Source organism: Catharus ustulatus, chromosome 22 (genome assembly GCF_009819885.2).
Source record: "Catharus ustulatus isolate bCatUst1 chromosome 22, bCatUst1.pri.v2, whole genome shotgun sequence".
Classification (NCBI taxonomy): Eukaryota; Metazoa; Chordata; class Aves; order Passeriformes; family Turdidae; genus Catharus; species Catharus ustulatus.
Window position 1 is genome coordinate 7,337,547 of NC_046242.1, and position 27,186 is coordinate 7,364,732.

Genomic DNA, 27,186 nt, shown 5'->3' on the forward strand with positions numbered 1-27,186 from the left:
CTTTGTAGTGCTGTATTTCTATTTTAATTTCCCTAGAAAAGAACTGTTATTCCTAATTCCCGTATCTTTGCCTGAGAGCCCCTTGATTTCAAAATTATAATAATTTGGAGGGAGGGGGTTTACATTCTCCATTTCAAAGAGAAGCTCCTGCCTTTCTCAGTAGACACCTGTCCTCCAAACTAAAACAGCAACTCTTCATTCTTTGTCCATATATAAGCCACACCTGATTATAAGCCGCACTTCCGGGTTCAGACCGAAATTTTAGTCAAAATGGTGCAGCTTATAATGGTGAAATTACTGTAAATGATGCACCACTTTTAAGTCACTTGGAACAATTCTCAGTAGTTCAAGTGGCATTGCAAAATGATCAAATACAACATTTATTCTCCATGTATGCATTGCAAAAATCCATTTCTACCTGGTTTTTAAAAACTGTTTGAATTCCCTCAGCTTCCATTTGTCGTATCTCTCAAACCTTCTGAAGTGCTCCTCAGCATGGAACTTCTCTGTGGCACCATTGTAGGCAAACACCAGCCCACACTGCGCCCCAATGGCTCCTCGGCGCACCTGCAAGGGCAAAAACACAGCAAGGCAGTGAGGACAACAGGAACTTATGGAAAGCAACCAAATCCTGACAATCCTGCTCTCTGGAACTGCACAGGAAAATGAAACACATTTAGAGAAATGTTATGGAAACTTCTGTAACCCACTGACTTGAGATCATGGAGATGGTTACTATTTACTGTATTTATCACCCTGTCAGTACCCTGACATGAACTAGAGTTCCCCATATTCATTCCCATTTTACTTTTGTTTTCTTTTTACAGTTAAAAAAATAAACTAAACTAAAATCACATTTCCCTATTAATATCACTACACTGCAAAACAACTCAGCTGCCTCTCCATCTCCAGTCAGAATTTACTTGCCAGAAGTCCATTCATGTTTAAATCTCTGACATAGAAATATACATTGTTGCTCTGGGAACTAAATAATACCATTGCTTTGCCTTGAGCAAGTAAGTCAATTCAACAGCAGAAACCTCACTGAAGTTTTGTCTTGGCCATGAGATTTAATCACAAGACCCTCCTTTGAAACCAGTTAACAGTCACACCAAATGTTCAAATTACACTGGTGTCTCTAAACAGAATTTGAAACACCTTCATTTAATTTGAACTCTCATGCTTTGTATCTTGGTATCTGCTACTCACAGAGTCAGAAAGTTATTTTAGACATAAAAGAAAAGACCTTGCATATAAATCCACACATTTTAGAGTGAAACCATAAACCAAAGTGTCTCTGTCTTGAGATATATATATTGCAAGATATAGAAAAAAAAACCTTTAAAATAACAGTATTTCATAATGAATCTAAATCTCAGTTCATATAAAAATATCCAAATTCAATTCCACCACTAGGGAAAAAAAGTAAGTCTTCTACTTCAAAAGCTCCCTACAGCTACATACCTTTATTCTAATTTGTGTCACTTGAAATGAAGATTCAGTTCCAGTAGAAAGAATGATACTTGCTCTGGTTCTCCCAGTTTCAGTAAGAAAACCTAAAGTAGCAGTGGGAACAGAATGAGTTTGAATGAGTGCTAAAGCAAGTGCTAATATTTGAAAGAGAATAGTGGGATTGTGGGCTGAAGGGGGGAAACAAAACCACAAGGCTTTTCCAGTGACATGCTCATTAGCAAGTGTTTCCAAATAAAAGGGACTACTTTAAAAATTGTATTTTACACAGGACTCTCCAGGCAGTATCTCTCTGGGCACTGCAGCAGTTTCAAGAATATTTCCTTATTAAAGTTCATTAGTAATTCCCAAATACTACTTTGGCTCGTGGTTCTATTGACTGAACCCAGTGAATAGTCCCCCAGACTGTGACCCACAAAACAACAGTAGACAAGCCACAAAATAACTAAAGAATAAACTCAAATAATACACATGAACAAACAGAGGTGTAAAATAAGCATTTAGAATGTGCCTGATTTTCTGTCTCAATGGCTTTCATTTACCAGTAGCATTGCACAAGACAATAAACTAATAATAAAAAAAAAGATCAGGTGGCAGTTCACTGAAAAAGGAGGTCAAGAAACACAAATCTCTTTGTTTAGGTTGTATCCAGTACATAAAAGCATTGCATTAACAAAGAGAGGCTGTAAGGGAGAGCTAATAGGCACGTGCTGTGAGAATTTAAACGATTTCTACAAACTCTCTCCCCATCAATATTTGGGAAACTAACAGTGATTCATGACTTCAACCCACAAAGTGTGCTCTGGTAGGATATTCCCTGTGACAGCTCACTGCTGACTTCCACATAGAATAGTAATAACTCTCTCCAAAATCCAACCCTTTTGTTTGGTTGGCTTGTTTTGACAATAAATTGGTTTATGAGAAATCCACAGTGCTGCAAAATCAAATTTACACATTGTTTTGGTTTCAGTTTTTGTTTGTTAGTTTACCTTTTTTTAAAATTCTAAATCTTCCATAGCATAAAACTATAAAGAGTCAAATATATATAAGTAAATATGGAACACCTTCACAGCATTGTTAACAATCCTTATGTTTGGTAGAATCACCTAACTGAAATGATTTTATGATTCTAATGTTATGGATTTGAAGTCCAGACTCTTACCATCCCCAGTCCATGGTTCCACAAGGAGGTTTTCAGGCCCTGATTTATCTTCTTTTCCCTTTACATCACATGCTTGTAGAGTGAGTCTTAAAGGCTTTCCTAAGTCAAAAAAACCAACAGATTTATCAAATCCACTTGAAATGGTAAAATATATTTTCCAATGTTCTTCATTCAGAAAAAAAAAGGAAAAAAATTACAATACTATTAGATTTTTCCCACTGTCAGGCCCAAATAAAGGGAGGGAAACTGGAATATGAGACATACATCAATCTAAAGTAGTTAGGGTTTTAGATACAGACAGAAGGACAATGAAATTCATGACAATTAATGTTCCTTCAACTGTTGTCACACTTTGGAATTCACAATCCATTAAATACCACTTGTCTTACAAAAGGCATTAGCTACTCTGGGGAAAATGAACCAATTTTCAAAATTTTTGAAAGTAAACATCATTAATTATAAAATAATCCATGTGTTCTTTGGCACAAGACAAGAAGTACTGAAAAAACATACTAAAAGGCAAATAAAGGGTAGAATTCTCCATGGGAGTCTAATGAGAATCTCAGAAGTTGACACCTGAGAAAATACAGATTTATCAAACAAGTACAGCAAATCCAGCAAAATCACCACCTGATGCCAGACCATGAACAGCTCTACACTCAGACTACAAAAACTTAATTTTAACTCAACTTATAAAAGTGAAAGTACCATAAAGAGATGCTAATGTATTACATTTAAAATGCATCTTAAATTCCATGTGCCCACAGCAGAGAGCACTCACTGAGGCTCACTCACACAAACAAATGTTTTACTGGAAGAAAAATCCTTCCTGTCATTTGCCTTTTAAGCAACACAAACACCATCATCACCACCCTGATACAGGGGCCATGATCTACTAAGTTCATGTTGATTCTCTTGAGAAGATCCTACTTGGTTTAAGTCTTTGATCACAGAAAGCTGAACAACCACCAACTTTTTGGGCAGTTCAGCTGCTAGGTTGTGATTTCAGTGATAGTTTTTAATTCAGAAGATTTGGATAATTTTAAACCCCAACAAGTGGAACAACTGAAAGCTGTGTGTTTTGTTCAGCCTGTACAAGGAAGGAGCCAGGATTGTTCCATTACCGTATTTATAGAGCAGGTTCTGTCTGACTGTAGCCATGGAAGAGATAAGTGAGGAAGCCTTGTATGGAGTGTCCAAATGGTCAGTGATGGCACAAAGGGAACTCAGCACTTTGGCAACACTCCCCCGGGCTAAGGCAAAGGCCAGGAGTGTCAGCTCCACCTCTGGAGTAGTACAACAGCTGGGAGGGAGAACAACAGCAGTGTGAGAAGAAAATCTGGGACATTCTGTTTTTCAATAAAGACAAGCTGCCACAGAATCTCTCAGGTGCCTGTTTCTTGTATTTGTATTTTTCAAGATACTAAAATAAAAAGAGCATGTGAGTAAAGATGGAAAAATTTGATTTACAGACTCTTCTAAACCACTTCCCACTGCATCAACCACACAAGCTCACCTTGTTATTCTGATAAGGAAGCTATCTACTTCTTCCAAAACATTTGGTGATAAGAAGCTTGAAAAATCTGTGGAGCCTGGTGTTAGGGAGAGAGGTGGCATGTGCTGCAGTGCTTTCCTAGGAAAAAGTGAAACATAATGTCAGGAAACCAGGCTAGAATTGAAGAAAATTCACATTCCTAATGTGAATTAGATGCTTGAATCTTCATGCTTTGTGTGGGCAGGTCTCTGCAAATTGCTTCTGAGTGCACAAAATCTATTTACACAGAATCTCTTCAAAAGGGAGTAACAGTATTGCATTCTAGGCAGGCAAAGTCCAATGACTGCTGGGTAATCTTGAATCTAGTCTCAATCTCAGATTTAATGACACAAACATATCAAGGAGTTTTAAATTAAATCTATGACAGCATTAGAAATAGCTTAGTTTCCAAGCACTGCTTCATTTTAAATTGGTCTAGAATTGAGCAAGAGACTGTGAATAAAGGGGAAATTGATTTTAAATTCCCTCAGAAGAATTAGACAAACTAAGACAGACACTTGTTAGCTCAAATCAGAATTTTTCTGAATTTTCACAGATAATGTGATAACCCCTGAAATTAGGAATTATTAAGCAGTTTCACCAAAATTATTCCATCCAATACTAAAGTTTTCCCATTCAGTATTACATTTATTCCATGCAGTTCTAGAGTTTGGGGTTTTTGCTTTATAAATCTAAACACTGAATCTTATTCCTGAAAGCATGATTCTAGTCAGGATTTCTCCATTATAATTTTTAATGCTTTATTAGGTCAGTGTTCTTGTTGTATTTTTAAAAAATATCTAAACTTCACCAAAACTGAAGGCCCTCAGTTTCAGCAAAGCCTGCAACTAAGGCATGAGCATGTATGAAGTTATCTAAACTTTAAAGAGATTTCATAGATGATAAATTAGAAGACAGGTTTAGTGGACTTTAGCCTACAGGATTCATTAACCTAATGACAGCCCTGCTTTTCAGTGACATGGTGCTAACTGAGCTCTGTAAAAGCTGATGTGGGTGTGGAGAGGTTTTATTAGGATTCCAATCCTTCAAGTCATCAAGCAGAAGTGTTTGGCAATCAAACAAGGAAACATTACACAGAAAATGGTCAATCACCACTAGCAAACATTTGCATGGAGATGGTGAATATACTCAACTATATCCCCATAAAATGCATGACAAGGCATTACATAAAGAGAAATCTGCTGAAAATTAAGCTAAATTAAGCTTCAGTCCTAAGGGGAAGATGTTAATTTTATTGATTATTAATTCTGGACAAGAAAAATGAATTAATTTTAGGCTGCTCAAAGTCATTACAAGTAAATGGATCGGTGAAAAATCTATTTCTCAGTGTCCATTCAGTCATGGTTTAACAACTAGATTAGATGAAATAGCCAGGAGTGTGCAAAATGGACAGAGGAAAAACAGAAAAAATCTGAACAATGAGACAGAAAAAATGTTTAAACACCTTAATGGAGGGAGTGGAAACCAGTTCCATATGGCAGATTGCTTACTAAAGCCAGAAGTATTTCTTTAAAAAATTAAGCAGTAGATAAAATCCCAGCCCATGCAAGTTTGGTACTCACTGAGTATTCTGTAAAATGGTGTGAACAAATGCTGGGTTTGTTTCCATGGAAGCTGTCACCAGAGAGGTCAGCAGGGACCAGTACCAGATGGCCGAGGCGTCGCACACGGACACTCCCACCTTCTTCACTCTCTGGTAGCCCACAGCCCGCAGCCCGTGGATTCTGGTGTCACATCCATCACTAAGGCAACGCTTGATGTTTATCTGTACATCTGTCAAAACACAAAATAGAACTTTTTTCCCATTTCTTCTAGATTAGAGCTAGAAGAATCCAGATATTCCAAACATTAAATTAGTGCAGGAGCTCTTGGAAAAGGAACGGCAGCTATGGAACAGCACTGCCTGATATGGACAACCACACAGACTGGGCACCCTCTGATCTGGAAAATTCTATGGATCCATTACAGATGCTATGGCTAGAAACTAGGAGAAATTGTAATAAAATACCCTCAAAGTGAAAAATAGATTGTAGATTATTCCTACTGACATACATAGGAATGTCTTGGAAGCAAGTGGTTGTGGAGATAACAGGGAAAAGCCCAAAGGTAAAGTTTAAAGTTACATAAAAATTTTCCCACAAGTTCTTGACTATTTTGCACAGATGGCTTGTCCTGATTACTTTTGAGGAATAACATCCTTGCTTCCCACTTCTGTGGCAGTGCAAGCTCTTCTCAGAGAAAAGCATCTTTTGGAACTGAAGGGACAAAATTCCTGAAGCTGCAGAAACCATCTAAGGAAGGAGCAGCTTTTCTTGATTGATTCCAATATAGCACCCACAGAGCTACTAGAATCAAAAATAAAACCTGCCTTACACTGAACCAACTTCAGAGTTTCAGTACCAAAAAAATGCAGATTTTTAGCTAGATACTATCAGCCAACATATGCTTTCACTCTGCAAGCAAGGATATTTTAAAACTGCCCCATGCCTTCACATTGAAAGGCTAAAATTGCATCTTTAGTCATTTTTCTCTTCAACCCTTAGCGCACATTACAGAGAAAGGCTCAGAAAACTCTTACAGGCTAGAAATTAAAAGTAGAATGAAAATTTCTCTGACCCAAGGACAAGGCCCAAAGTGTCACCCCTGGTTACTGACACTTCAACACATCTCTCCATGATCTACCCAACCTTTCACCTTCCAGAAAGCACCAAAGCAGAATCCCAATGGTATCTTTATTGACTCACACATCTGACTAATGTTAGCGTTTTCCAACAGTGTTACGTAGCCAGTGATATTGCTTGGAATGTGAACATCTCGGACCTCCTGGAGACTGCTGGCATTCCTTCCCACTGCCACTGTCACCTGCTGTGGCATGTAACTCTGGTCATTAGCTGCCACTGCAATGGACAGGTGTCTCAAAACCACATCTGGTTTCATCTTTAAACTGCAAAGCAAAGAGAAAAGAGTTCTTGCAAAGAGAAGGTAAGGCAAGCATTTGGTTTTATTATTATATATCACAATATTATATATATATGTATATATAATAGGTATTTATTATTATTCTGATTTTCCTCTCTACAAACACAAACAAATCCTCTGAAATTTACCTAATGCTTCACAGATGTTCTTAACACCACACCATGTTGAACAAGCTAAAAAGTTTTGATTTAGATAACAGTTGCCTCTGAGAGACTGTAGAATTTTCTATTTCTATTTTAAATAACTGAGAATTCCTCCCTCAGAAATAAAAATGTAACGTCAATAATGACCAAAATGAGATTTTTTTTTTCTTTGAAGCACATATTCTTAGATCTACCACTGAAAAAACCAACTAAACATTTGTGTTTCATTAAGCATTTTGATTTCATGGAACTTCCTGGACAGTGGCAAAGTGTTTCTACTCAGGTGGAACCACTGAATCTGTGTTACAGCTTGGAAAGCTTCACCCTACAACGAGGTTGTGTGTCACCAGAGCAGATACAGGTGACTTTTATTTGACAGTCAGGTTTTTAAATTGTATGCAGAGATTAATGACTTCTGCTTTTGTCTGTATTCATCTCACTCATTAATTCCAGCTGTTTTCAATTGCACCTGTATTGGGTTTGTGTGACAAGGTTTTAGCAGTGGGGGGCTACAGAGTGTGAGAAGTTGCTGGAGGCTGGATCTGTGTCCCCATGGGGAGAGCAGTGTGCACTGGAGGTTTGCTGGCAGGATTTGTGATCCTATGGGGGACCCTTGCTGGAGCAGCCTCTTCCTGAGGGATCCCCATAGGGGCCACTCATTTAAGATGTGGATTAGACAATCCTTGGGGGTCCCTTCCAACTCAACACTCTGTGATTCTCTAACTGCACCCCATGGGAAGGAGCCACATTGGAGAACTTTGAGGGGGACTGTCTCCCATGGAAGGGACCCCATGATGGTGCAGGGGAAAGGTGTGAGGAGTCCTGCCCCTGAGGAGGAAGGAGTCACAGGAGGAAGGAGTCAGGGAGGAAGGCAGAGCCAGCATGTGATGAACTGACTGCAGCCCACATTCCCCACCCCCTGTGCCTCTGCAGGGGAGGAGAGAACTTCTCTTCCCTTTTTCTCTAAGCCTGGGATGAAGTGGGGGAAGATTTGGTTTTGTTTCTCCTAACCCCACCCTGTTTTAATTAACTGAACTAAATTCCCTGAATCGAGGATGTTTTGTCTGTGCTGACAGTTGATGAGAGAGCTCTCCCTGCCCTTGACCCAAGAGCCTTTTGTTTCATTTTCCCTCCCCTGCCCAGCTGAGGAGGGGAGTCATGGAGCAGAGGACAGCTGGCACCCAGCCAGGATCAATCCAGCCCAACACCCAGTGGCTGTGAAGCCCAGGACTCAGTCCCAGCCCTGAGCTCACCGTATCCAGTGGGAGCGAGCGCTCCCGTCCGACTGCCAGAAGGAGGAAGTTTCTCCGTTCGTCATCTTGTCGATATCGGCAGAATTGGAGGAGGTTTCAATGTGTGTGTAGCACTTGGTGACAGACTTCAGCTTGTCTGACTCCTCATTACCATTCAGATCACTGGGGTATTCTGCAAAGAAATCATTCAAAATATTTTTCTTAGGCCTTTTTGAGTATTGTTGTACCTTTATAAGAGCTATCTCACACAAATTAACTTGTTGGCACAAAACACAGTCCCCAAAGGACTGTTTCTGACAGAAACCAGGAGACAGCAAAGTCTCATTTCAGACGAAATTGCAATAATCTCTATCTACCACTCTCAGTATGAAAACATCTCCATTCCCTGGAATTCAATAGCCTTTATCTGTCATTACTGGCCTCACCAGTGCTTTATTATTTTTGTACCCAAATGCAAACAGATAAAAGGGAAAAGTAAATTACCATGGAGAAAACTTCAATTCATGTATTTTAGGGAAGGGACAAAGCACTCTCTTTCCCATGTAACTTGAGCTCTTTCAATAGAAATGCAGAAATCTGAAAATATCTAGTCAAGCTCTGAAGAAAAGTAACCCTCCCTGTAGGAACCAGGCCAGTCCCATCAGATACAGTAAAAGATTCACCACCTCCAGTCCAAAATGATAAAATATCTTTTAATATTGAACGATCACCTTCAGAAAACATCCACCTCCACATGGAAACGAAGTTTCCAGCAACTAGTAAAGATATTTGACTGAATACAGAATATCAGAAATGAGTAACCATCGATTCTGGTACAGGCCAGGAGAAAGATAAGAACATTCCAGAGTGTTACTCAGATTGCTGGTAGTTCAGAAATTAATTTATATGCTTAAAAAAACCAACAAAAATCCAGAGAAGCATGCAGATCAACTTTATAAAACAAGAGGCCTGTTAGAGGTGACATAGTAAAGAAAGCTTTCCATTTTACCTGTAGTCTCTTTTACAAAGCCATGGTCACATTACACCCCCTGTAGAAGAAGGAAGTCACTGCATACCTCTCTCCTTGAGCAGAAGTCGATCCAGAGAATCCTTGAGCATGGAGGAGCGCATGGTGCAGATGTTGTTGAAGTACTCCAGCACTGGGTAAGGGATGGCAGTACTGGAAATGCGGTTCCGGTGCAGGAACCTCAGGATCATTGAGGCATGAAGGCCCAGGCGCTCTTTTGATTCAGAAAATATATCAATAAACCCTGGAAAGAGACATTATTTCCTCAGGCACCACAGTGTAAGAAGGATGTAGAGCTATTAGAGAATGTAGCTCAAGTCTGCAACCTCTACAGCAGGGAAAAGTGCAGGAAAGTATTTTTGACTTGAAATGCCCGAAGGAGTTCAAAACAATTACCAAAAATCTTACGTTTATTTTGCTGCCTCAAACACTTCCTTCAAAATCTAAATGAAGCAGTTACTGCTTGGTTAACATTCAGCTGCTTGCATCACTCACCCTGAGCTACACTGAGCTTGGCATTGTGGGTTATTTCCTAAGAGGTGCCCAATGCTTTCCACCAACTTGCTCAGAAATGGCAGTCCCTGAACACAGTACTCTGAATCCCAGTGCATTACATGCACAGAACAGCACTCTCTTAAGTCCTCTCCTCTAAGTTCTCTGTAGCAGTTCTAGAGTTTCTTGTCTGATCCTTTAAGGCAAATCCCCTTTAGCCACTTATCACCAAACACTTGGAAAGAAAGCCAGTAACTGACACTTATCCCAGAAATCAAATTCTGAAAACTGACACTTTCTGAACTATAAACCATAAAACCTGAATTATGTTTTATCAGGATTTCAAATGCTGAGTAATAATATAATAATAATAATAAAATCTGTGACTCATCCCCTGGAATAGACTGCACAGAGGATTTATTCCTCCAGTTACCAAGCACAGGACTGCATTAGCTGGGCACTCACCAAAATTCTGCAAGGTACATTTTTCTGTCTGTGAGATAAACCAAACAGAGGTCAGACACTCCCAGTCACACAGAGAAGGAAACAGTGCTTATTTGTGAAAGGAAGTTCTCCATGTAATTCTGGGAAATGTTTAATTTACAACTCCACTTGCTTGACACTAAAGAACCAAGAACCTCTGGAGGATGGTTGTGATAAGATTAGGACAAGCAATGCTATTAAAGCAATTTATTGAAGCAGCAGCCCTTCTATGGGGCAGGGCTTGGGAAATCCTTTCTTCCAACACTCTGCTCTCATACCTGGCACCAGTGAACAAGCTTGCAGTTGCCTGATTACATGGCTCAGCTCCCCCTGAAGATTTGCTCCACTAGAATTCTTGAGAGCCTCCAGCATATTCTCCACATCCACAGTGCCATCTCCTTCAGCATCAAACTGAGCAAAGGCCTGAAGAGTAACAAAAAAAAATTTATTTCAGCATATTTCCTTAAAGCAAGGTATTTCATAGAAACCATAGCAACAAGCATTGCAACAGCATTAAAACAAAATCAAAATAACCCATTTCCCCAAGTACTGAAGTCACAGTAACCAGAAGCAGCCTGGCTGGAAATCTGCAGTGTTTAGCAAGTTTGAAGGTATTTGCACTGCATTCCTATAAAAGCCAACTGGAGTCATGCTTAGGTGGAGACAGCCCATCATATACACCAGTGAATCAGCAGGATCCCTCCATGAGTAGCTGGGACTTTAAGGAAGGTGCTCACCAAAAAGCTCCTCAGTTTAAGGCTGGTTTGGTTCCAAAAGCCACACCTTCCATTACTCATCACTGCTGCATCCCTCTCACTGCATCCACTCAAATTCCTTCAGGGTTTACACATTTTCTTTATTTAAGAAATTGTCTTAAGAACAGCAATATTTTTTCATTTGATTTTTCCTTCCATAAACTGTCTTCCTACACAAAGTATCAGTTTAATATAGTTCATCTATGTATTTGTGACAACAGTGGAGAGAGTTTGAAAAGGGTTGGGATTTTTTTTTATTGAAGAGAGCCACTGGCAGCTTTATTAACTTTGACCTTAATAAAAAATTTAATATAAAAACTTGTGTTGAGCATGTACAAGAAGTAACTCACAGCTTTTCACAGCTTTGAACTAACAAACATACAAGGTATTTTTACTCAGCTGAGCCTATAAAACAGAACTAAGCTCATAAATGTAATTTACTTTAACTAGCTACTTCAGAGACCTCATGATCCAGTGAACACTACTATTAAAAATCTGGCTATATTTTCACAATCAGAGTTAATTTTGAAACAAACTTCTGTTTAATTGCTAAAAATGGAACTTGTTCCAAAAGAGAAATGCAGTAATTCAGGAGCATCCACCTTTTTCATATAAACTGGGAATCCACTTACAAAAGGTATTTCCTCACGAGCAAGACTTGAGTCTCACTGCCCTGAACTTTGTATTCCAAGTTCAGCCACACAAGCCAAGTAAATTTGGTCTCTAAGAACAGATGATCTGAGTCAGGAATCACTGCTGCTCAGGAGGAAGCTCCTGCTTCAATCTCTTGGTTTGTTGCCTGATTATCAGACTTGATGTACCATTAACAGTGCTATCCTAGAGAGTAGTAACCCAAAATGATTAGCTCAAAATAACCTGCTAATTACCCATGACATAATTACACCATTAAAATGAGAGCAAAGTCCCCAGAAGACAATAGAATTGAAACACAGTGTTTTAGCTGCCTAAAGCTCTCATGGCACCTCTGTGGCACAGAGCTGGATTTTAGCTTGGAAGCTTTATAAAGTCTTATTATACACACAGCTGAACCCAAGCTAATAATGATCACCTTTTAAAAATTACTTTGAGCAGCAAAGCTGGTGCTGAGCATCCAGCAGGCACCATGGCCAGTCCAGCCCAGGCACTGGGCAGATCCCAAAACAAAAAACCACCACCTTTGCTCGAGGACAACAAGCCAGAGGGAATTAATTCCAATAGACATAACTCAGTTGCCAAAAGAATTCAATGTACAGTTTCACATCACACTCACCATTTTTCTTCCTATTTGAAGTCAAACTGCACAATTACTAAACTACAAATTGAACAATTGTGATGTTACTGGTGACAATAAAACACAAACAACGAGGCTGAATCTGGTGACACCTACTTTAAACCAATTTTTTTATACTCTCACATAAGGAGGGATTACTGCTTATATGCTTTTCTTCACATCTTAATGCAGTATTTTGTTTTTTATTTTTAAACTCCCTCTATGATCTCAGGAGATTGCAGCAAACCTAGAACTCTAAAATCACTTTTTGAAACTCTGTATTTGACAAAAAACATGCACAATTTCCACTGCTGTCCTGTGTAATGGGGGAAAAGAAAGAAAAAAATGGGGGAAAAATGAGAGTGTCAAGCTGTACTTAAAGAATTTTTGAGCTGTGTGCAGGACAGGGACGTGGTACAATTCAGCAGCAGCCTTACACAAGCCAGCTCACCCTAGTTCTAAATAAAAGCAGTAACTCCACACAGTCCAACCCCGAACATGATGAAGCATCCGAGAAACATCTTTCACAGGAAATGATGAGTGAGAGTTTCTTGGAAATACAGCACATGGAAAAACCAGCCCCTCATCCCAGAGCTCAGGAGCTGGATGGCATAACAAGCTATCTGAAAAGTGGTTTGGGAGAACTTCATATCTCATCCTCTGCTCTCAGCAGAACTGCAGCATTAATGTTGCTGGATATATGACAACTGCTGAAGCAGTACTAAGAAGGATTCACAGGTTCAGTTTATCTAGAAAACAGATTTTGCATTTAAACATTGATCATAAAACATTTGAAGTCTGTGCTCAAAGCCCTGCACTGAGAGCAGAGAAACAACTGAACGGGCAGATCAAACCTGGGCTGTGCCTGACAGGGCTCTACAGACACTAAAAAGTGAAACCTATTGACCTGCCACGCCTAAACTGACTTCTCATCAGAGTACAAGGAAAGCTCAAATACCACAGCTCATGGGTTAGTGCCAGCTACAGAAACGATGACATCAAGCTTTTCCACAGAATTCTTAACATCTCCACTTTGCAGGACAGACCAAATGTGACCACATACCCGCACCACGGTAAATCCTGTGACTAGCTTTTTCCCCACTCCCTAGAGCAGGAAATGAAACCAAAACAAATAGATTCTTCATGCAGAGGAGGAGGTGAAATACAGACAATCCTCAAAATACTTCTGCAGCCCACAAAGCTCAGCTGTTTGTGCCAACAGGAAGAACCCCAATGGACTAATTTCACCCTTGCTGTTGTTACAAATGAAGACATGTTCGTTACTGGCTCTTCTCCTAAAGGAACTGGAAGTAGAAGCAGCATTTTACCATTTTACTTAAACCAGTCTGGTAAAAACACACCTATCTCTACATGAAAATCAATCTCCTTCCAGTTTCCAGTAGCCTTGTTCACCTGTCAGCCCTGATCTGAGGCGTGTGTGCATGATTTAACAGTTTACACAGTTCTTCTGCTACTCGGGAGCAAAACAAAGCCAGCAGGAAGTGACTGCTGAGCCTCAGGAACTGCTTGCACTAAGGAATTCAGGCACAGCCACTTTGTCAAGTGAGTGTGGAATTCCCAACAGGGTATTCTGCTGCATTTTGGACTGCTACAGAGTAAAGCTAAAGCTTAAGTGTTTTAGACATTAAATTCTCCATATCCTTTCCCACAGAAGGGGAAAACTGAAATCTCAGCAGAAAGAAGATTGCTCTCTTCTACCATTAAAAGCTGACCATAACACCTTCTGTCTGTGGAAGGGGATCTCTGCTACACTACTTTCTTACAAGTTTTCCAAAAGTCCTGCTTTACAATGAAAGACATACTTGACAACTTCACTGCTGGTTTTTAAAGGCTGCAATAAAATTAAGCGTGGTAAACTTTGACTTGCTGATAACGCTACCAAGCATCGAGCAGAATTACTCAGGCAGGATTTCCTACCTCTGTCCCCACCACACCTGTACTCCCAGCTGCACCAGCAGTAGCAACAGAGAAATATTGCTTTAAATGCATATTTTATTCTTAAGTGGCTGCTGAGCATGATCACTAATAACTGACACAAGTTTTTTTTTAAAAGGGATATCTGGAAGCTGACAGGCTGTATATTAACAGCAGCAGCTGCTTTTCCAAACTTGTACAGATCCCTCAGGCCTGGCCTCTCCCCATGTACCAGGACGTGTGGCCGAGGTCTCCAGGGTCGTGTGGATGGCCACGGACCCGAGGCCAGCGCCCACCCCGAGGGCTCGGGCTGCCCGAGCCCCCCAGCACCGCCGCCCTTCCCCGGTACCGACACCCCCGGGCCGGACAGGCGGATCCCTGCACGGGACCCCCATCTCTGCCAGTGTCCAAGGTTGGACGGAACTCTGAGCAACCCGCTCTACTGGAAAGTGTGGGTGGAACGAGCTGATCTACGAGGTTCCTCACTGCCCGAGCTATTCCCGATCCCTGCGGACGGCGCTTCCTGGCGGCTCTCACCTCCTCGCTCTCCCCGCGGGACCCGGCCGCCAGCCGGGACACACTCTCCAGCACCTCGCAGAACTGCTCCAGGCTCACGGCCTCGTCGCCGCGGCTCAGCCGCTCCTCCAGCCATCGCACCAGCGCGCTGTGATGCCGCGACACGAGCGGCTCGGGCAGGGCCTGCTCCCGCAGCCGCGCCGTGGCCTCCCGCAGCCGGGCCTGCTCCAGCAGCACCTCGGCCGGCGGCAGCGCCGGCGCGGCCGCGCCGGGTTGGGGCGCGCCGGCCGTCCCCTCCATGCCCTCTTCGGCACCCTCCTCCTCCTCCTCGCTGCTGTGGCTCGCCGCCGTCCCCATGAGCCGCTCGGGAGCCCTTCGCAGCCGCCGCCGGTGCCGCCGCTCCCGCCGGTCCCCGCCCGGCCCGGCCCGCCTTAGTCAGCAACTTCCCGCCCGCCGCACCTGTCAGCGCGGGGCCGCCACACCGCCGTAAAGCGGCACCCGCGCCACACCGCCGCAAAGCGCCACACCGCCGCAAAGCGCCTCCCCCTGCCGCAAAGCCCGCCCCGGCACCCCCGATGGAAAGAGAGGAGCCGCTGGAGAGGATCCGGCGGGGAGCAGCGGGGTTGGAGGGGTGTGGGGCAGCTCTCTCGTGAGGAGAGGCTGCGGGACCTGCGCCTGGTCCATGTGGCGAAGACTAAGGGGGATCTCATTAAATCACAGAAGCATCTCCGACGGGTGCCAGTAGGGCCGTGCCAGGCTCTCTGCAGTAGTGCCCAGTGACAGCATAGAGAGTAATGGCCATGAACAAAAACACGATGAATTTCACCTCAACCTGACAAAAACTCCTTGGCGTGGGTGTGGCAGAGCCCTGGGACCGAGCTGTCCAGGGAGGGCATGGGAGTCTCCCTCTGGAAAAATTCCAAACCTATCTGGACCTTCCTGTGTCACCTGCTCTTGGAGACCCTGCCTTGTCAGGGGTTAGACTGAGTGATCTCTAGAGAGCACTAAGAACCCTGAAGATTCTGTGAATGTCCTTAAGAATAACATCATTAAAAAGAAACTTTTCCCCAGTGAGGGTAGTGAGGCCCTGACACGGTGCCCAGAGAAGCTGTGGCTGCTCCATTCCTGGAGCTGTTCGAGGGATCTTGGAGCACCCTGGGGCAGTGGGAGGTGTCGCTGCCCAGGGCCGGGGAGTAGAAGGAGATGATCTTTAAGGTCCCTCCCACCCCCAAGCACGCCAGGACTGTTTCCGTGCCCCCCTGCCACACTGCCGTAAAGCGCGCCCTGCGCCGGCCGGCACGCGCCCGCAGCGCCAGACGTGGTTGGCCGCCGCGCTGCCGTACGGCGAGGAAATTGTCGTGCGAGCGCCGTGGTGTCGCGGCGCGATGTGGCGGGGCGCGGCCGCGGGGCTGCTGTGCCTGGCCGCCGCCTGGCTGCTGAGCCGCGGGTTCGAGCCCCGCGCCCGCCTGCTCCGCGCCGCGGAGCTGCGCCGCTACCGGGGGGCGCCGGGCGAGCCCGGGCTCTACCTCGCCCTGCTGGGACGGGTGTTCGATGTGGAGCGGGGCCGCAAGCACTACGGGCCCGGCGGCGCCTACAGCGGGCTCGCAGGTAGCTCCGGAGGGTCAGGGAGGGGGGGTTGGGTTGGGTGTGGGTCTGGCATGGACAGGGAGGGGATCGCCCCCGGCTGGGAATTCACCCCCTGGCTGGTATGGGGGGTGCCAGCGGGTCTCACCGCTGGCTGGGGAACATGATCCGTGCTGGGGGATTCACCCCATAACTGGGGAAGTCACTCCGTACCTGAGGGATTTACCCCTGGGGCATTCACCCCATATCTGGGGGATTCACCTCTGGGGCATTCACCCCTGGGACATTCACCCCATACCTGGGGAATTCACTCCGTACCTGGGGGATTTACCCCTGGAGCATTCATTCCATGCCTGGGGCATTCACCACATAACTGGGGGATTCACCCATGAGGGAGTCACTCCATATCTGGGGGATTCACTCTATACTTGGAGCAGTCACCCCTGGGACACTCACCCCATGCCTGGGGGATTTACCCCTGGAGCATGGGGGAGTCATTCCATGCCTGGGGCATTCACTCCATGCCTAGGGAATTTACCCCTGGAGCATTCACTCCGTGCCTGGGGCATTCACCACATAACCGGGGCATTCACCCATGGGGGAGTCACTCCATGCCCAGGGGATTTAGCCCTGGGGCATTCACTCCATACCTGGGGGATTCACCCCATGCCTGGGGGATTTACCCCTGGGGCATTCACCCCTGAAGCATTCACTCCCTGGCTGTGAGCAGGGACAGGTCACCCCCTGTTTGAGGAGCCCACTGCAATCCCTGGGCTGTCATTCCAAGGCTGGGGTCACACCCCTGGCTGGGGCATTCACTCCATGCCTGGGGGTTCATTCCCTGGGGGAATTCCCTCTGTGTCTGAGCTCTCACCCCCTCTGGGGTCTCACCACCCCCTGCCCCGCAGGCAGAGATGCCACCAGAGCGTTTGCCAGCGGCGACTTCACCCCGGCGGGGCTGGTGGACACCGTGTCGGGGCTGTCACCCGCAGAGCTGCTCTCCATCCACCGCTGGCTGAGCTTCTACAGCGACAACTACGAGCCCGTGGGTAGGTGTCACCTGGGGGTGAGCTCATGCACAGCCCGAGGTTCTCAGCCCTGAAAGGAACCAGCTGGAGCTGCAGCCAAGCCAGACCTTCAAGGTCTGCTCCCCTCCCATGGAAAGTTCAATAGTTTCCCCACCTGGCTGCTGTCCTGCCTTGATTGTGTCTGCCAAGCAAAAAGCATGGAGACAGCCTGAGATCACCAGGACTCAGGAGATTGTAGGAGCAGCAGTGCAGGGAAGCTGTTTTGGGAAATGAGGTGCATGGGTGGGAATGGATTCTGGGTTGTGCAGCTGAAACTGGCTTTGGTTTTCAGATCTGTAATGAGTCTGTGCCTGAGCTTATCCTGCATCGATTTATTAATGTGGGTAAATTGCTGTGTGAGCCAAGGGTTGAAGGGATGTAAGCTCAGTTTGGTTCTAAAATTGGGCCATGGTGACATCTCCTTTTATTTTTGTCTTTAAATAACAAATTAAAAATAAAACCCCACCAGAACTATGCATTTTCCTTGCCTGGAAAAACTGTGGTGTTAATTGATCTCCTCTCCCAGGGAAGCTGGTGGGCAGATTCTACGATGAAAATGGGGCACCAACAGAAGCCCTGAGGGAAGTTGAGGCTGCCATTGAGGAAGCTCTCAAATTCCAAGCAGAAAGTGAGCAGAGGAAGCAGCAATTCCCACCCTGCAACTCTGAATGGAGCTCTGCTAAAGGCACCCGGTTCTGGTGCTCCAGACAGAGGTAAGCTTGTCCCCTTTGGAGCAGAGGCTTTCTTTGGGTGCCCTGTGCTTTGTTCTTGCCTCTCCTGGCAGGAGGGCTGTGGGAAGATGTCCTGGCTCCTGCTCCATGCTCCATGGGTGGGTGAGGTCTGTGACCTGGCCCAGGCTGTGTGTGCAGTGGTGCTGCCAGGGCCGCAATGTGCCAGGCAGGGACTCTCCCTGTCTGAATTCACTGGGTTGTTCAGGTGGGAAAAGCCCTCTGAGAGCACCAAGTCCAACCATTCCCCCAGCACTAACCTGTGCCCCCAAGTACCACATCCACACAGCTTCTAAATCCCTGCAGGGGCAGGGACTCCACCACTGCCCTGGGCAGCTGTGTCAGTGCCTGGCTACCTTTTCCATAAAGAAATTTTCCCCAATATCCAACCTAAACCTCCCCTGGTGCAGCTGGAGGCTGTTTCCTCTTGTCCTGTCCCTTCTTCCCTGGGAGCAGAGCCCAACCTTCACGTGGCTTCAGACTCCTGTCATGGAGTTGTAGAGAGTGAGAAGGACCCCCCTGAGCCTCCTTTTCTCCAGGCTGAGCCTCTTCTGTTACACTGGAATCAAAGAATTTACCACATGTGCACCTGATCCTCCTGTTCTCAGCAAAACAGCACAGAAACCCCAGTAGGATGGGGATTCAAACAGGTTCTGTCACCTATCAGGAATACAAGCTGTAACCTGTGTTTTTTCAGGCAGTTTCACAGCCTGACTCACAGGCTGATACCAAAACACTGGTTAATTTTCACTTAAACCACATAAAAATGAGCTTAAGCTTTGAATAATCGTTTCCTACTTACTTTCCTGTTAGTAGCTATCTCTCAGCTTAGGGACTATTTTGTTTGAAGATGAAACCATTTCACAGACCACACTGCAAAATGCTTGTGCTTCATGTCAGCCCAGCAGCAGCACTGTGTACCCCAGGGATCTTCTCTGTGTCACTGAGCTTGGGGACAGCCTTAGGACCAGGTGTCATGTGGCAGTGACTTGTGTAAAAGCTGCAGTGGTCGGGGAACAGGCAGGATTTGGCCCATAGAGACACTTAGACATAGAGAAACATGATGAATTTTTTTGTTCTGCCCCAGTTCTCAAAACCACTGTGGTCAGTCAAGGCACATGAGCCTGGTCTACTGGAAGGTGTCCCTGTCTGTGGCAGGGGTGGACTGGATGATCTTTAAGGTCCCTGCCACCCCAAGCCTCTGTGATTCTGTGAAGATGTGTGGTCACCTGTGAACATTTAGATACCTCCAGGAAAGGCATTTTGCTGTGCTGCAGAAGGCTCTGATTCCTCTCCCAGCAATGGGAACATGGAATGCAGGATTGGTCACTCAGAAGGGTAGAGCCTGTGGCAGCAGTGATGAAACCAGGTTCAGGCCCCAGGTTTCTGAAGCACAGCCAATGGAAAGGTGTCAGCTGTGGGATGGTGGCTGCTGGGAGCAAAGTCTGCCTCAGTGTTGGTTGTTTTCCCAGGTTGTGTTAGGTTCTTTTCCTTGTCATTCTGTGTTGATTGGGAGCGTTTCCCTGGGTTGGGATGGTGATGGATTTCCTTTTGCATTCCCAGCGGGGGCGTGCACAGAGACTGGGCCGGAGTCCCTCGGCAGCTGTTCAGCCCCGGCTGGCAGGGGAGCCGCTGTGTGTGTGTCAGGAGCTCGGGCCCTCCCTGGGGACAGCCACACTCCCAGCACAGCGACAGAGGGGACCTGGACAACCCCCACCTGCGGCAGTACGAGGGCTGCCCTCCCCTGGCCGAGCAGTGTGTGCTCCTCACGGGCTGACTGCAGGGCAGGGACAGTCCTGCACTCAAACCTTGCCCTGCGGGTGGGCAGCTCCAGCTTCATCCCTTCCACCTGTCCATGCAAAGGGAGCAAGAACAATCTCTTGTTATTTGTGATGCTTTCTAACACATGGAGATGGAGTTGAGAGAAGGAGGAAACACTTCAGCCAGGTTAGGGGCTAAAAAATCAAGGAATGGGATGCTTTCTTTATTTCTGTAGGAAATATTTTTGCACCTGGGAACAAACTGTAAGATACACAGCCTGAATTGTATTTCTGCACATTTCTTGTGCAGTCAGGAAATGGATGTTTGTGTGCACAGGGTGGGACTGTGCTGTGGTTTAAGGCAGCAAGGTCAGTGAGCCCAGGAGCTGCTGCAGCATCACTGCACACAGTTCCTGCAGTCCTCAGGGCAGTGCTGATGCTCCTTCCCAGGCACCTGACTCACTCCAAAGAGTTTAAAGGTAGCAGGGAGAACCCTGAATTTCCTCTGCAGTTACACACAAGCTTTATCAAATTCTTGGAGGAGAGAAGGCAAAGGCCAGAGTTGTATTTCCTCACTCAGTGTTTGCATTAGATACTGTGCCAAGATATTGAAGCCACCTATGATAATTGTTGTTTGATATTAACCTCACTCTCCTGGTCTGTGATTCACCACTTTCAAACTGCTCTGATCAGGAATGAGTAGTTTTAAATAGCTTTCTTTTTATTGCCTGGGTGGCAACAGAACCATCCTACTATAATCTGCCTCCTGTTTCCATTCTGGTGTAAGACTTCCTCCCATCTGGTCTGTACCTCTCAGACTATAACCTGAGCTGGATGTGCCCTTACAAGACCCAGCACTTGTAAAATCCATACTTGCTGTATCACAGCTGGCAGAATTCAGCAGTGTGAGTGACTCCCAGAAATGCAGACAGGTTATTACCCTTTCTGGGTTGGGCTAAAAGGGAGGAAGGAATACCTGCACAGGGTTCAGGCACTACAGACCTCAAGCTGCAGGGAAGCAGTTGCTGGTTTTAAAGGAATCTGCTGTTAAAATCAGTTTTGGTGTAGCTGAGCTTTGAGAGAGATGCAGATCAGGGTCCAGTGGTGGCACAAGTCCCTGCTGAGTTGTGGTCAGTTCTTCTCCTTAAGGCAGCTGCCACCTGTATTTAAGCAGCTGGAAAGTGTTTATAAACTGATTTTTAGCTACCAGCACCTCTAAAGAGAGGCCCAGAATCCAAGTGATCAGTTAGTTAATTATCAAGTTTACAGGAGGCAGCATTCACTCCTGTGCAGTATTTCTCACTGATAAAAGCTCAGAGGATGCTGCAGCTGTCAGGGATGAAGCCACACAGCAACTTAAATATGTACACACTTGTTGTAACAGGGGGGTGTGAGGGGGTTGTGTTTTTATTTTGGGGGTTTTTTACCTCTCATCATCCTGAAGAGAAGCTGGGATCACTCACAGGGGAGCAGGATGTGTGGCAGAACCAAACCTCAGCCCTGGGCTTGAGCCGTCTTTGGTGGTGGAGGGAGAAACTCATTTCACACAGTGCTGCAGAGCAAGCCTTGTAAAAAGTGCAGGAAAGAGCTGCAAAGCAGCACCTCACTGCCTCCACAACTCTGGCCTTTGCCACATTTAAGAAGACACCACTGCTTTAAAAAGAAATTGCATTTAAAGTAGTGAAACCATCCACCCAAATGATTTAAAAGAGCCTTCAAAAGAGCTTTTTAAAGCCATTTAAAAGTTGCAGCAAATTCCAGACTTTTAAATGCTGTAAGAAGGAGTTTGTGAGGGCACACCAGGCCCAGTGAAGGTGGACCAGCTTGACTTTCTAAGCAAGTTTCATCTTGCTGTAACACTCAATCACTATGCAAATAGTGCTGAGGGGATGGTTTTGATAGCAAGAGCTACACAAAAATCAAATAAACTGCTGCAGAAAGGCAGGGCAGGAAGGTGTTGGTTCAAGTTGAAGTTGGTTGAAAACCAGTTCCCAGCTTATTCCTCAGTTTAGTGTTTGGAAACACTGGAGAGGAGAGTTTGTCTTGCACTGGAATAAGTAATCTATTAAAGCAAACAAGGAGACACCCTCACTGACCTGAAGTGCTCCAAGACTCCAGTTCAGCAGCTCAGCTGGATTCTCCCATGGTGGAAAAGGGTGGGAAGAAAACAGTGATAGCTACAGAGGCCTCCAGTCCCCAAAGACAGTGCTCTAATAAAGCTCACCATCCATCTGTACTTCATAAGTTTTATTAATAAAAGACTAATGCATCACAATCTCACCCAGAAGTCTTGGCTGGGTTTGCTATTGCACTGAAGTTTTCCTTTTCCTGAAGTGAAGCTGCAGCAGCTCTCTGCTCTCCCAGGGGCTGAGCTGCCCCCAGTACACAAGTGGGTGCACCAGGTGTTGGTAACTTGAACTGATGGACTCCATGAAGCAGCTCTGGCCCGTGGGGAGCTCGGGTTTGTTTCACAAGACTGATTCTAGGTAAGTCTAGTATAAGGCATTCGAGATGACTACATGGTACAAACTAGAACACCAGACCTCGACAGCCAAAACAACAGTTGTAGCAGTTCCACAACATGGACTCATTTCAGAACAAAGAATAAAGTTGCTGTGCCCAATTGGGTGTTGTATCCCTGGTTTTCTTGGTTTGTAAGGATGAGCTTGCAGAGGGGCAGCTACTACAGGAGCAGATACTTCCTTAGCAAGGTTTCACCTCACGATGCATCATCTAGTACTGTGTTTTATTACAAGTAGAATCATTACACAACAAAGTAATGCATATTGGAAAAATACATTTTTACAACGACTCCAGACAAACATTGCAGATAAAATGCCATTGTTCTAAGACTTCCTTTTCTATTTCACAGAGGGTATTAGAAGGTTCAGTTATTTCTGTCACTCATACAAGCTTTTATTTTTTTAGATGAGTTTGCTGCAGTGACCACCTCTGTTGGTTACAGAAAAGAGGACTTGCCTATTAACATTTGATCTACAAAACCATCCAGCTTTGCCTTTCATACTGTTACATGTTAGTTTATAAGCACTACATGAGCAGTTGGACAAGCTGTTATCTCCAGCATGGGAAGTCATTAAGGCATCTGTCAGCTTTTAGCCAGCAACTTACTCTGCTCTGTTAGTACCTTGAACAGCAACATTCTCACTCCACTCACTGGTGTGAAACAGTGACTGCACTTTTTACAGACAAAAAATTTCAGCCAGACCATGGTTTGTGCTTGTGTAAGTGCTGGACCATGGTATTTGCTCTTGTAAGAGTGCTGGATGACTGCATCAAAAGGAATCCAGTCTCAGAACAAAAAGCTACAGCATGAACCACCCAACTCCCCATGCAGCCCTGCTGAAGTGCCTGAAGCCTCCTGTGAAGCAGCACTTCCAGGGACACAAATTCATTTTCCATCTAACCTTTTGTTCAGTGCTTGGCAGACTTGAGTTAATATATACACTAAAAGTAGGGGTGAGAGGGGTGGGGGGGTTGGTAACAACTGTATTATGCTACAAAAAGGGAAGAGCAGTTTAGAGTTAGAAATGTGTTGACCACCACTACATTACCAAGTGCCTCATTCACATTTGTACCCTGTAGTGGAGCATTGCCAGCAAAACTCCCAAAAAATATCTCAGTGGTCTGAGAGTTCAGACCAACACTAGGCAGAGTGTGTGAGGGATTGAGTCCCACCAGTTGTCTGGTGGGGTCAGCTCCTCAGCTGAACTAGAAAAAAACTAACTTGGGTTTTGGTTCAAGTTGTGAGCTTTTCCCCTTTAGCTCTGGCAGAAAGCTATTTAGAGTTGGCTGGAAGGAAACTATCTCAAAGGCACTTTAAAAGGATCAAATTTGCTGAATTTAAGTTGCTTTAAATGACACCTCAGGCTGTATATTTAACAATAACCTCAGCTTTCCTTTCAGACTTCAGTCAGTAGGCTGGGACAGTTCTGGCTGCAAACAGCAAACCAGGAGCACTACAGATGGCTTCCCAGATCTTGCCCACAGTTTCACAGTTATAATCAATATCCTGTTTTTTAGAAGAGCAGCTACTCAGCCTTGACTTGCCATTCAGTTAAACTGAATTTTCACCAGATCCACGTTTTCCATCATTAAAAAGCTTGCTTAATCTGTTAGAGCTGAGCTCCCTGTTCCCTTGTCCTTACATCAGAGAAGCCACTGAAAAAGTGATGTTCAGTGCTTTGGCAATTACATGCTGTGCAGTTTTCCACTTAGGCTGAAGCCTTGGAAAACTCCTCCTCTGCACTCTCAGCATTCTGAGCACTCTTACACCTCTATAACACTTCAGCTCCAAACCAAGAAGGAAAACAACATGTTATCATGGCACTACAGGCAAGACTTCTTTCACCAAATGCACTTTATCATTCTTTCACTGCTAGAGATCTGTAACCAACAACACCCTGAAATATCAAAGTACAATATTTTCCACCATCTCTTTCACTCCAAACCCCCCAAACTGTAGCTTGTAGTTAACTGACACCCTCAATTGCTGTAGCTAACATTAACTGACACCACCATTTTCCCCATTCACCTACAATATTATGCCAGAGATGCACCATTTGCATTAGTAACTGTGTTAGAAACCAGCTGTGTTACCCAGAGCATTCTGTTCCAAGATGACAGCAGCAGACATCCAACAGTGAGGCAAGTTTGTATTGTCATCCATGGTTCTTCCCTAGTGGTACAGGGGTGATTCCAGTTACAACATAATGCATATTGGGAGATCAAAGTGCAGATGAAGCGAGACTTGATGTGAAATGAATCATACAAATGTCAGCAATTACACCCTCTCCTATCCTCTCCTTGTACAAGCTTGAGAAAAACTGAGCAAGTGTCCCATAGCAGCAGCAGTCTGGTTCATCATCTCATCTTGCTCTTTAAGACCAACAGGTCTCTGCTCCAAACAGGGCAACAAGTCTTCACCTGTCCGTACTGTTCAGCAGAGATAACAGTCATTAAAAAATGCACACCGATTCATGGAGTAAAGATGAGGAATGCTGAATTGAGCCTATACTAGCTTTATCTCTTGAAATAAAAACAGCCTTAACATGGCATGTAGTTTTGCTTAAGTACCCATTTTTTTCTAACTGAAGCCTTTGCCCACCCAATCACAAGCTGGTCTACCAGCCAAGAACTTTCCTGTTTACCTAGACAATGTGGTGGTAGGTTTCCACAGATTCAGCATGTTTAAGAGAGTACAACCAGCCTAGATTAAAATACTGCAGCTTACTCTTAACAGGAAGCCTCCAGGTACACTTCCACTCACCAGCAATCCTACTGAAAATGGACCCAAGTTTAGTGTCTAGAGGTGCAGCACATTCTACACTTGGTAGGGTTACTGACTCTCCCACAGCAGTCACCAGGCCCCTGGAGCCCCAGGAAGGTGTTCCTCTCCCTCCTGGGATTCCTAATGCACTTCAGCATTTATTGCTGTACTGTGAGTTAGACTTCACCAGTTTTAGTGTTCCTCCTTTAGCACATGCTCAGGCCTCCCAGCAAACTCATGGTCATTTATGCAAGTGCCATGAACTGAAGGACCAGCAATGCAAATATGAAAGTGCAATGAAGACTGACAGTTCCAGCAGATACGAGCAAGAGCATTTCCTAAAACAATCTTGCACTTCTCTTGAACATGCTAAAGCTAATGAGTCATTTGCTGAGGAGGTATCAGGATGTGGATCTGCAATTCTGACTGCTTTGCATCAGATGTTGTAAAGCTTTCTGTTGTAAGGCCACAATTCTTGAGCTATACTTAGAACTACCCCGGGTCTGAAGAGTTTCTTGAACAGTGGTTGCAACAGCTCCATTTAGCTTCACAAAAAGTCTTCTCTAGAGAAGGGGAACATTTATCTTTAAGACAAAGCAAAGAAAGATACCTGGTTACCCTGAAACTTAATACCATCTCTACTAAGCCACCTGAAAGCCACAGGACTTAATAGAGTTGCTCAGTGCAAAGCACCATGTTGAGGACAGACCTGTTTTATGCCGATTCAATCAGTATAAATTTCAGCTTCCATACCCCACTGCAACTAGAAGAGGGTCTAAATTCTTTTGTCACTTGGTTTGAACAATCCACTCTTGATTCCTAGTGAAGTCTATCACAGCCTGATACATTTACAGTCATACAAAATCATTTATACCAGAGTATATCAGAACAGGGTCCTTAATTAGTTCAGTCTATTGCAGAAGATGTGTATAGGCCTCCTCTTCCCTATCCAGAGGGCTTGTAAGCACAGCTGCTGTCAGGAGCACTGACTGGGAATCCCTTTACTTCCACAGCATACTAGGAGACTCCTCCCAGAGTCAGGACATCAAAGCAGATGTTGCAAACTCGAACTGGCTTGTTCAGATCAAATTTTATGATAGGAATCTCCTTTGTTGAGCACTTATGGCAGAGCAGGCGTCCACAGTGTCGGCTGTTGACAGAAGAAGGGTGGGAGAAAAGTGAATTCCCTGCTAGTGATCACCAGGATGTTACTGTTTGACATTCTTTATCAATGACAGCATCACTGAATACACACTAGCAACTGAAACGCTGTGACTGTCTTGTATCTCCTAATATTTGTCATGGATGGAATAACTGACTAATGCCAACAGCACATGCTGGTTCTGTACTAGTGATTCACCTGGTACTGCTTCAACTGATGCACATGCAGTTCCTTTAGCACACTGAGCTAAGAAAAATCTCAGCTTAACACCCTTCCAACCCAGCATGTTTTGTACAGGTTCAGACTATTTTAAAAAAGGTAACTCCTATCTACAAGACAGCAGCTCATGTTCATCTGCAGCCAATTCCACACTACAAACAGGATCCCAAACCTGAGCTGTCAACACCTGCCCAAATCTGCCACCTCTTTTGGAGCAGGTCATCTTACCTGTGATGGTGGTGTGCTCCCTCCTGTCTTTCCTGTGTAAGCCACAGCCCAGTGGCACAGTGGCTGTCCTCTCTGAGCCTCATGGCTCCACAGGAGGCTCTCCCTGACCCCATCCTCCATGCAGGAAATAAT

General features: G+C 44.9%; 3 protein-coding genes across 4 annotated transcripts in view; 1 reads left to right on the plus strand and 2 right to left on the minus strand.

Annotated features, from left to right (window-relative positions):
- Positions 1 to 15,408, minus strand: part of ZZEF1 (zinc finger ZZ-type and EF-hand domain containing 1) — a 56,953-nt gene extending 41,545 nt beyond the window's left edge. For both annotated transcript variants that reach the window (XM_033078182.2, XM_033078181.1), the window contains exons 1-11: positions 15,041 to 15,408; positions 10,822 to 10,966; positions 9,618 to 9,812; positions 8,563 to 8,734; positions 6,932 to 7,131; positions 5,750 to 5,960; positions 4,149 to 4,265; positions 3,757 to 3,935; positions 2,633 to 2,731; positions 1,465 to 1,556; positions 419 to 567 (exon numbers count right to left, since the gene is read on the minus strand). In XM_033078182.2, the coding sequence (XP_032934073.2) occupies positions 419 to 567; positions 1,465 to 1,556; positions 2,633 to 2,731; positions 3,757 to 3,935; positions 4,149 to 4,265; positions 5,750 to 5,960; positions 6,932 to 7,131; positions 8,563 to 8,734; positions 9,618 to 9,812; positions 10,822 to 10,966; positions 15,041 to 15,376 (1,895 nt within the window). In that variant the 5' untranslated portion in view covers positions 15,377 to 15,408. The remainder of the gene's footprint in view (positions 1 to 418; positions 568 to 1,464; positions 1,557 to 2,632; positions 2,732 to 3,756; positions 3,936 to 4,148; positions 4,266 to 5,749; positions 5,961 to 6,931; positions 7,132 to 8,562; positions 8,735 to 9,617; positions 9,813 to 10,821; positions 10,967 to 15,040) is intronic.
- Positions 15,409 to 16,404: 996 nt separating this feature from the next.
- LOC117005999 (neuferricin) lies at positions 16,405 to 22,785 on the plus strand. The gene is made up of 4 exons (XM_033078184.1): positions 16,405 to 16,627; positions 17,512 to 17,652; positions 18,197 to 18,383; positions 19,962 to 22,785. The coding sequence occupies exons 1-4, from the start codon at positions 16,405 to 16,407 to the stop codon at positions 20,173 to 20,175; spliced, it is 765 nt and encodes a 254-aa protein (XP_032934075.1). The 3' UTR covers positions 20,176 to 22,785.
- A 2,026-nt stretch (positions 22,786 to 24,811) lies between these two features.
- The window catches only part of ANKFY1 (ankyrin repeat and FYVE domain containing 1), a 31,186-nt gene continuing 28,811 nt past the window's right edge, over positions 24,812 to 27,186 (minus strand). Inside the window, exon 25 of the mRNA XM_033078183.1 lies at positions 24,812 to 26,595. Coding sequence (XP_032934074.1) covers positions 26,463 to 26,595 — 133 coding nt within the window. The 3' untranslated portion in view covers positions 24,812 to 26,462. The remainder of the gene's footprint in view (positions 26,596 to 27,186) is intronic.

What these genes read in the sequence shown, in the direction of transcription:
- LOC117005999 (XM_033078184.1), top strand. Translation starts at nt 16,405, where the DNA reads ATGTGGCGGGGCGCGGCCGCGGGGCTGCTGTGCCTGGCCGCCGCCTGG. An exon ending in CGACAACTACGAGCCCGTGG is followed by an intron (nt 17,653 to 18,196) that starts GTAGGTGTCACC and finishes CTCCTCTCCCAG; the next exon opens with GGAAGCTGGTGGGCAGATTC. An exon ending in TTCTGGTGCTCCAGACAGAG is followed by an intron (nt 18,384 to 19,961) that starts GTAAGCTTGTCC and finishes TTGCATTCCCAG; the next exon opens with CGGGGGCGTGCACAGAGACT.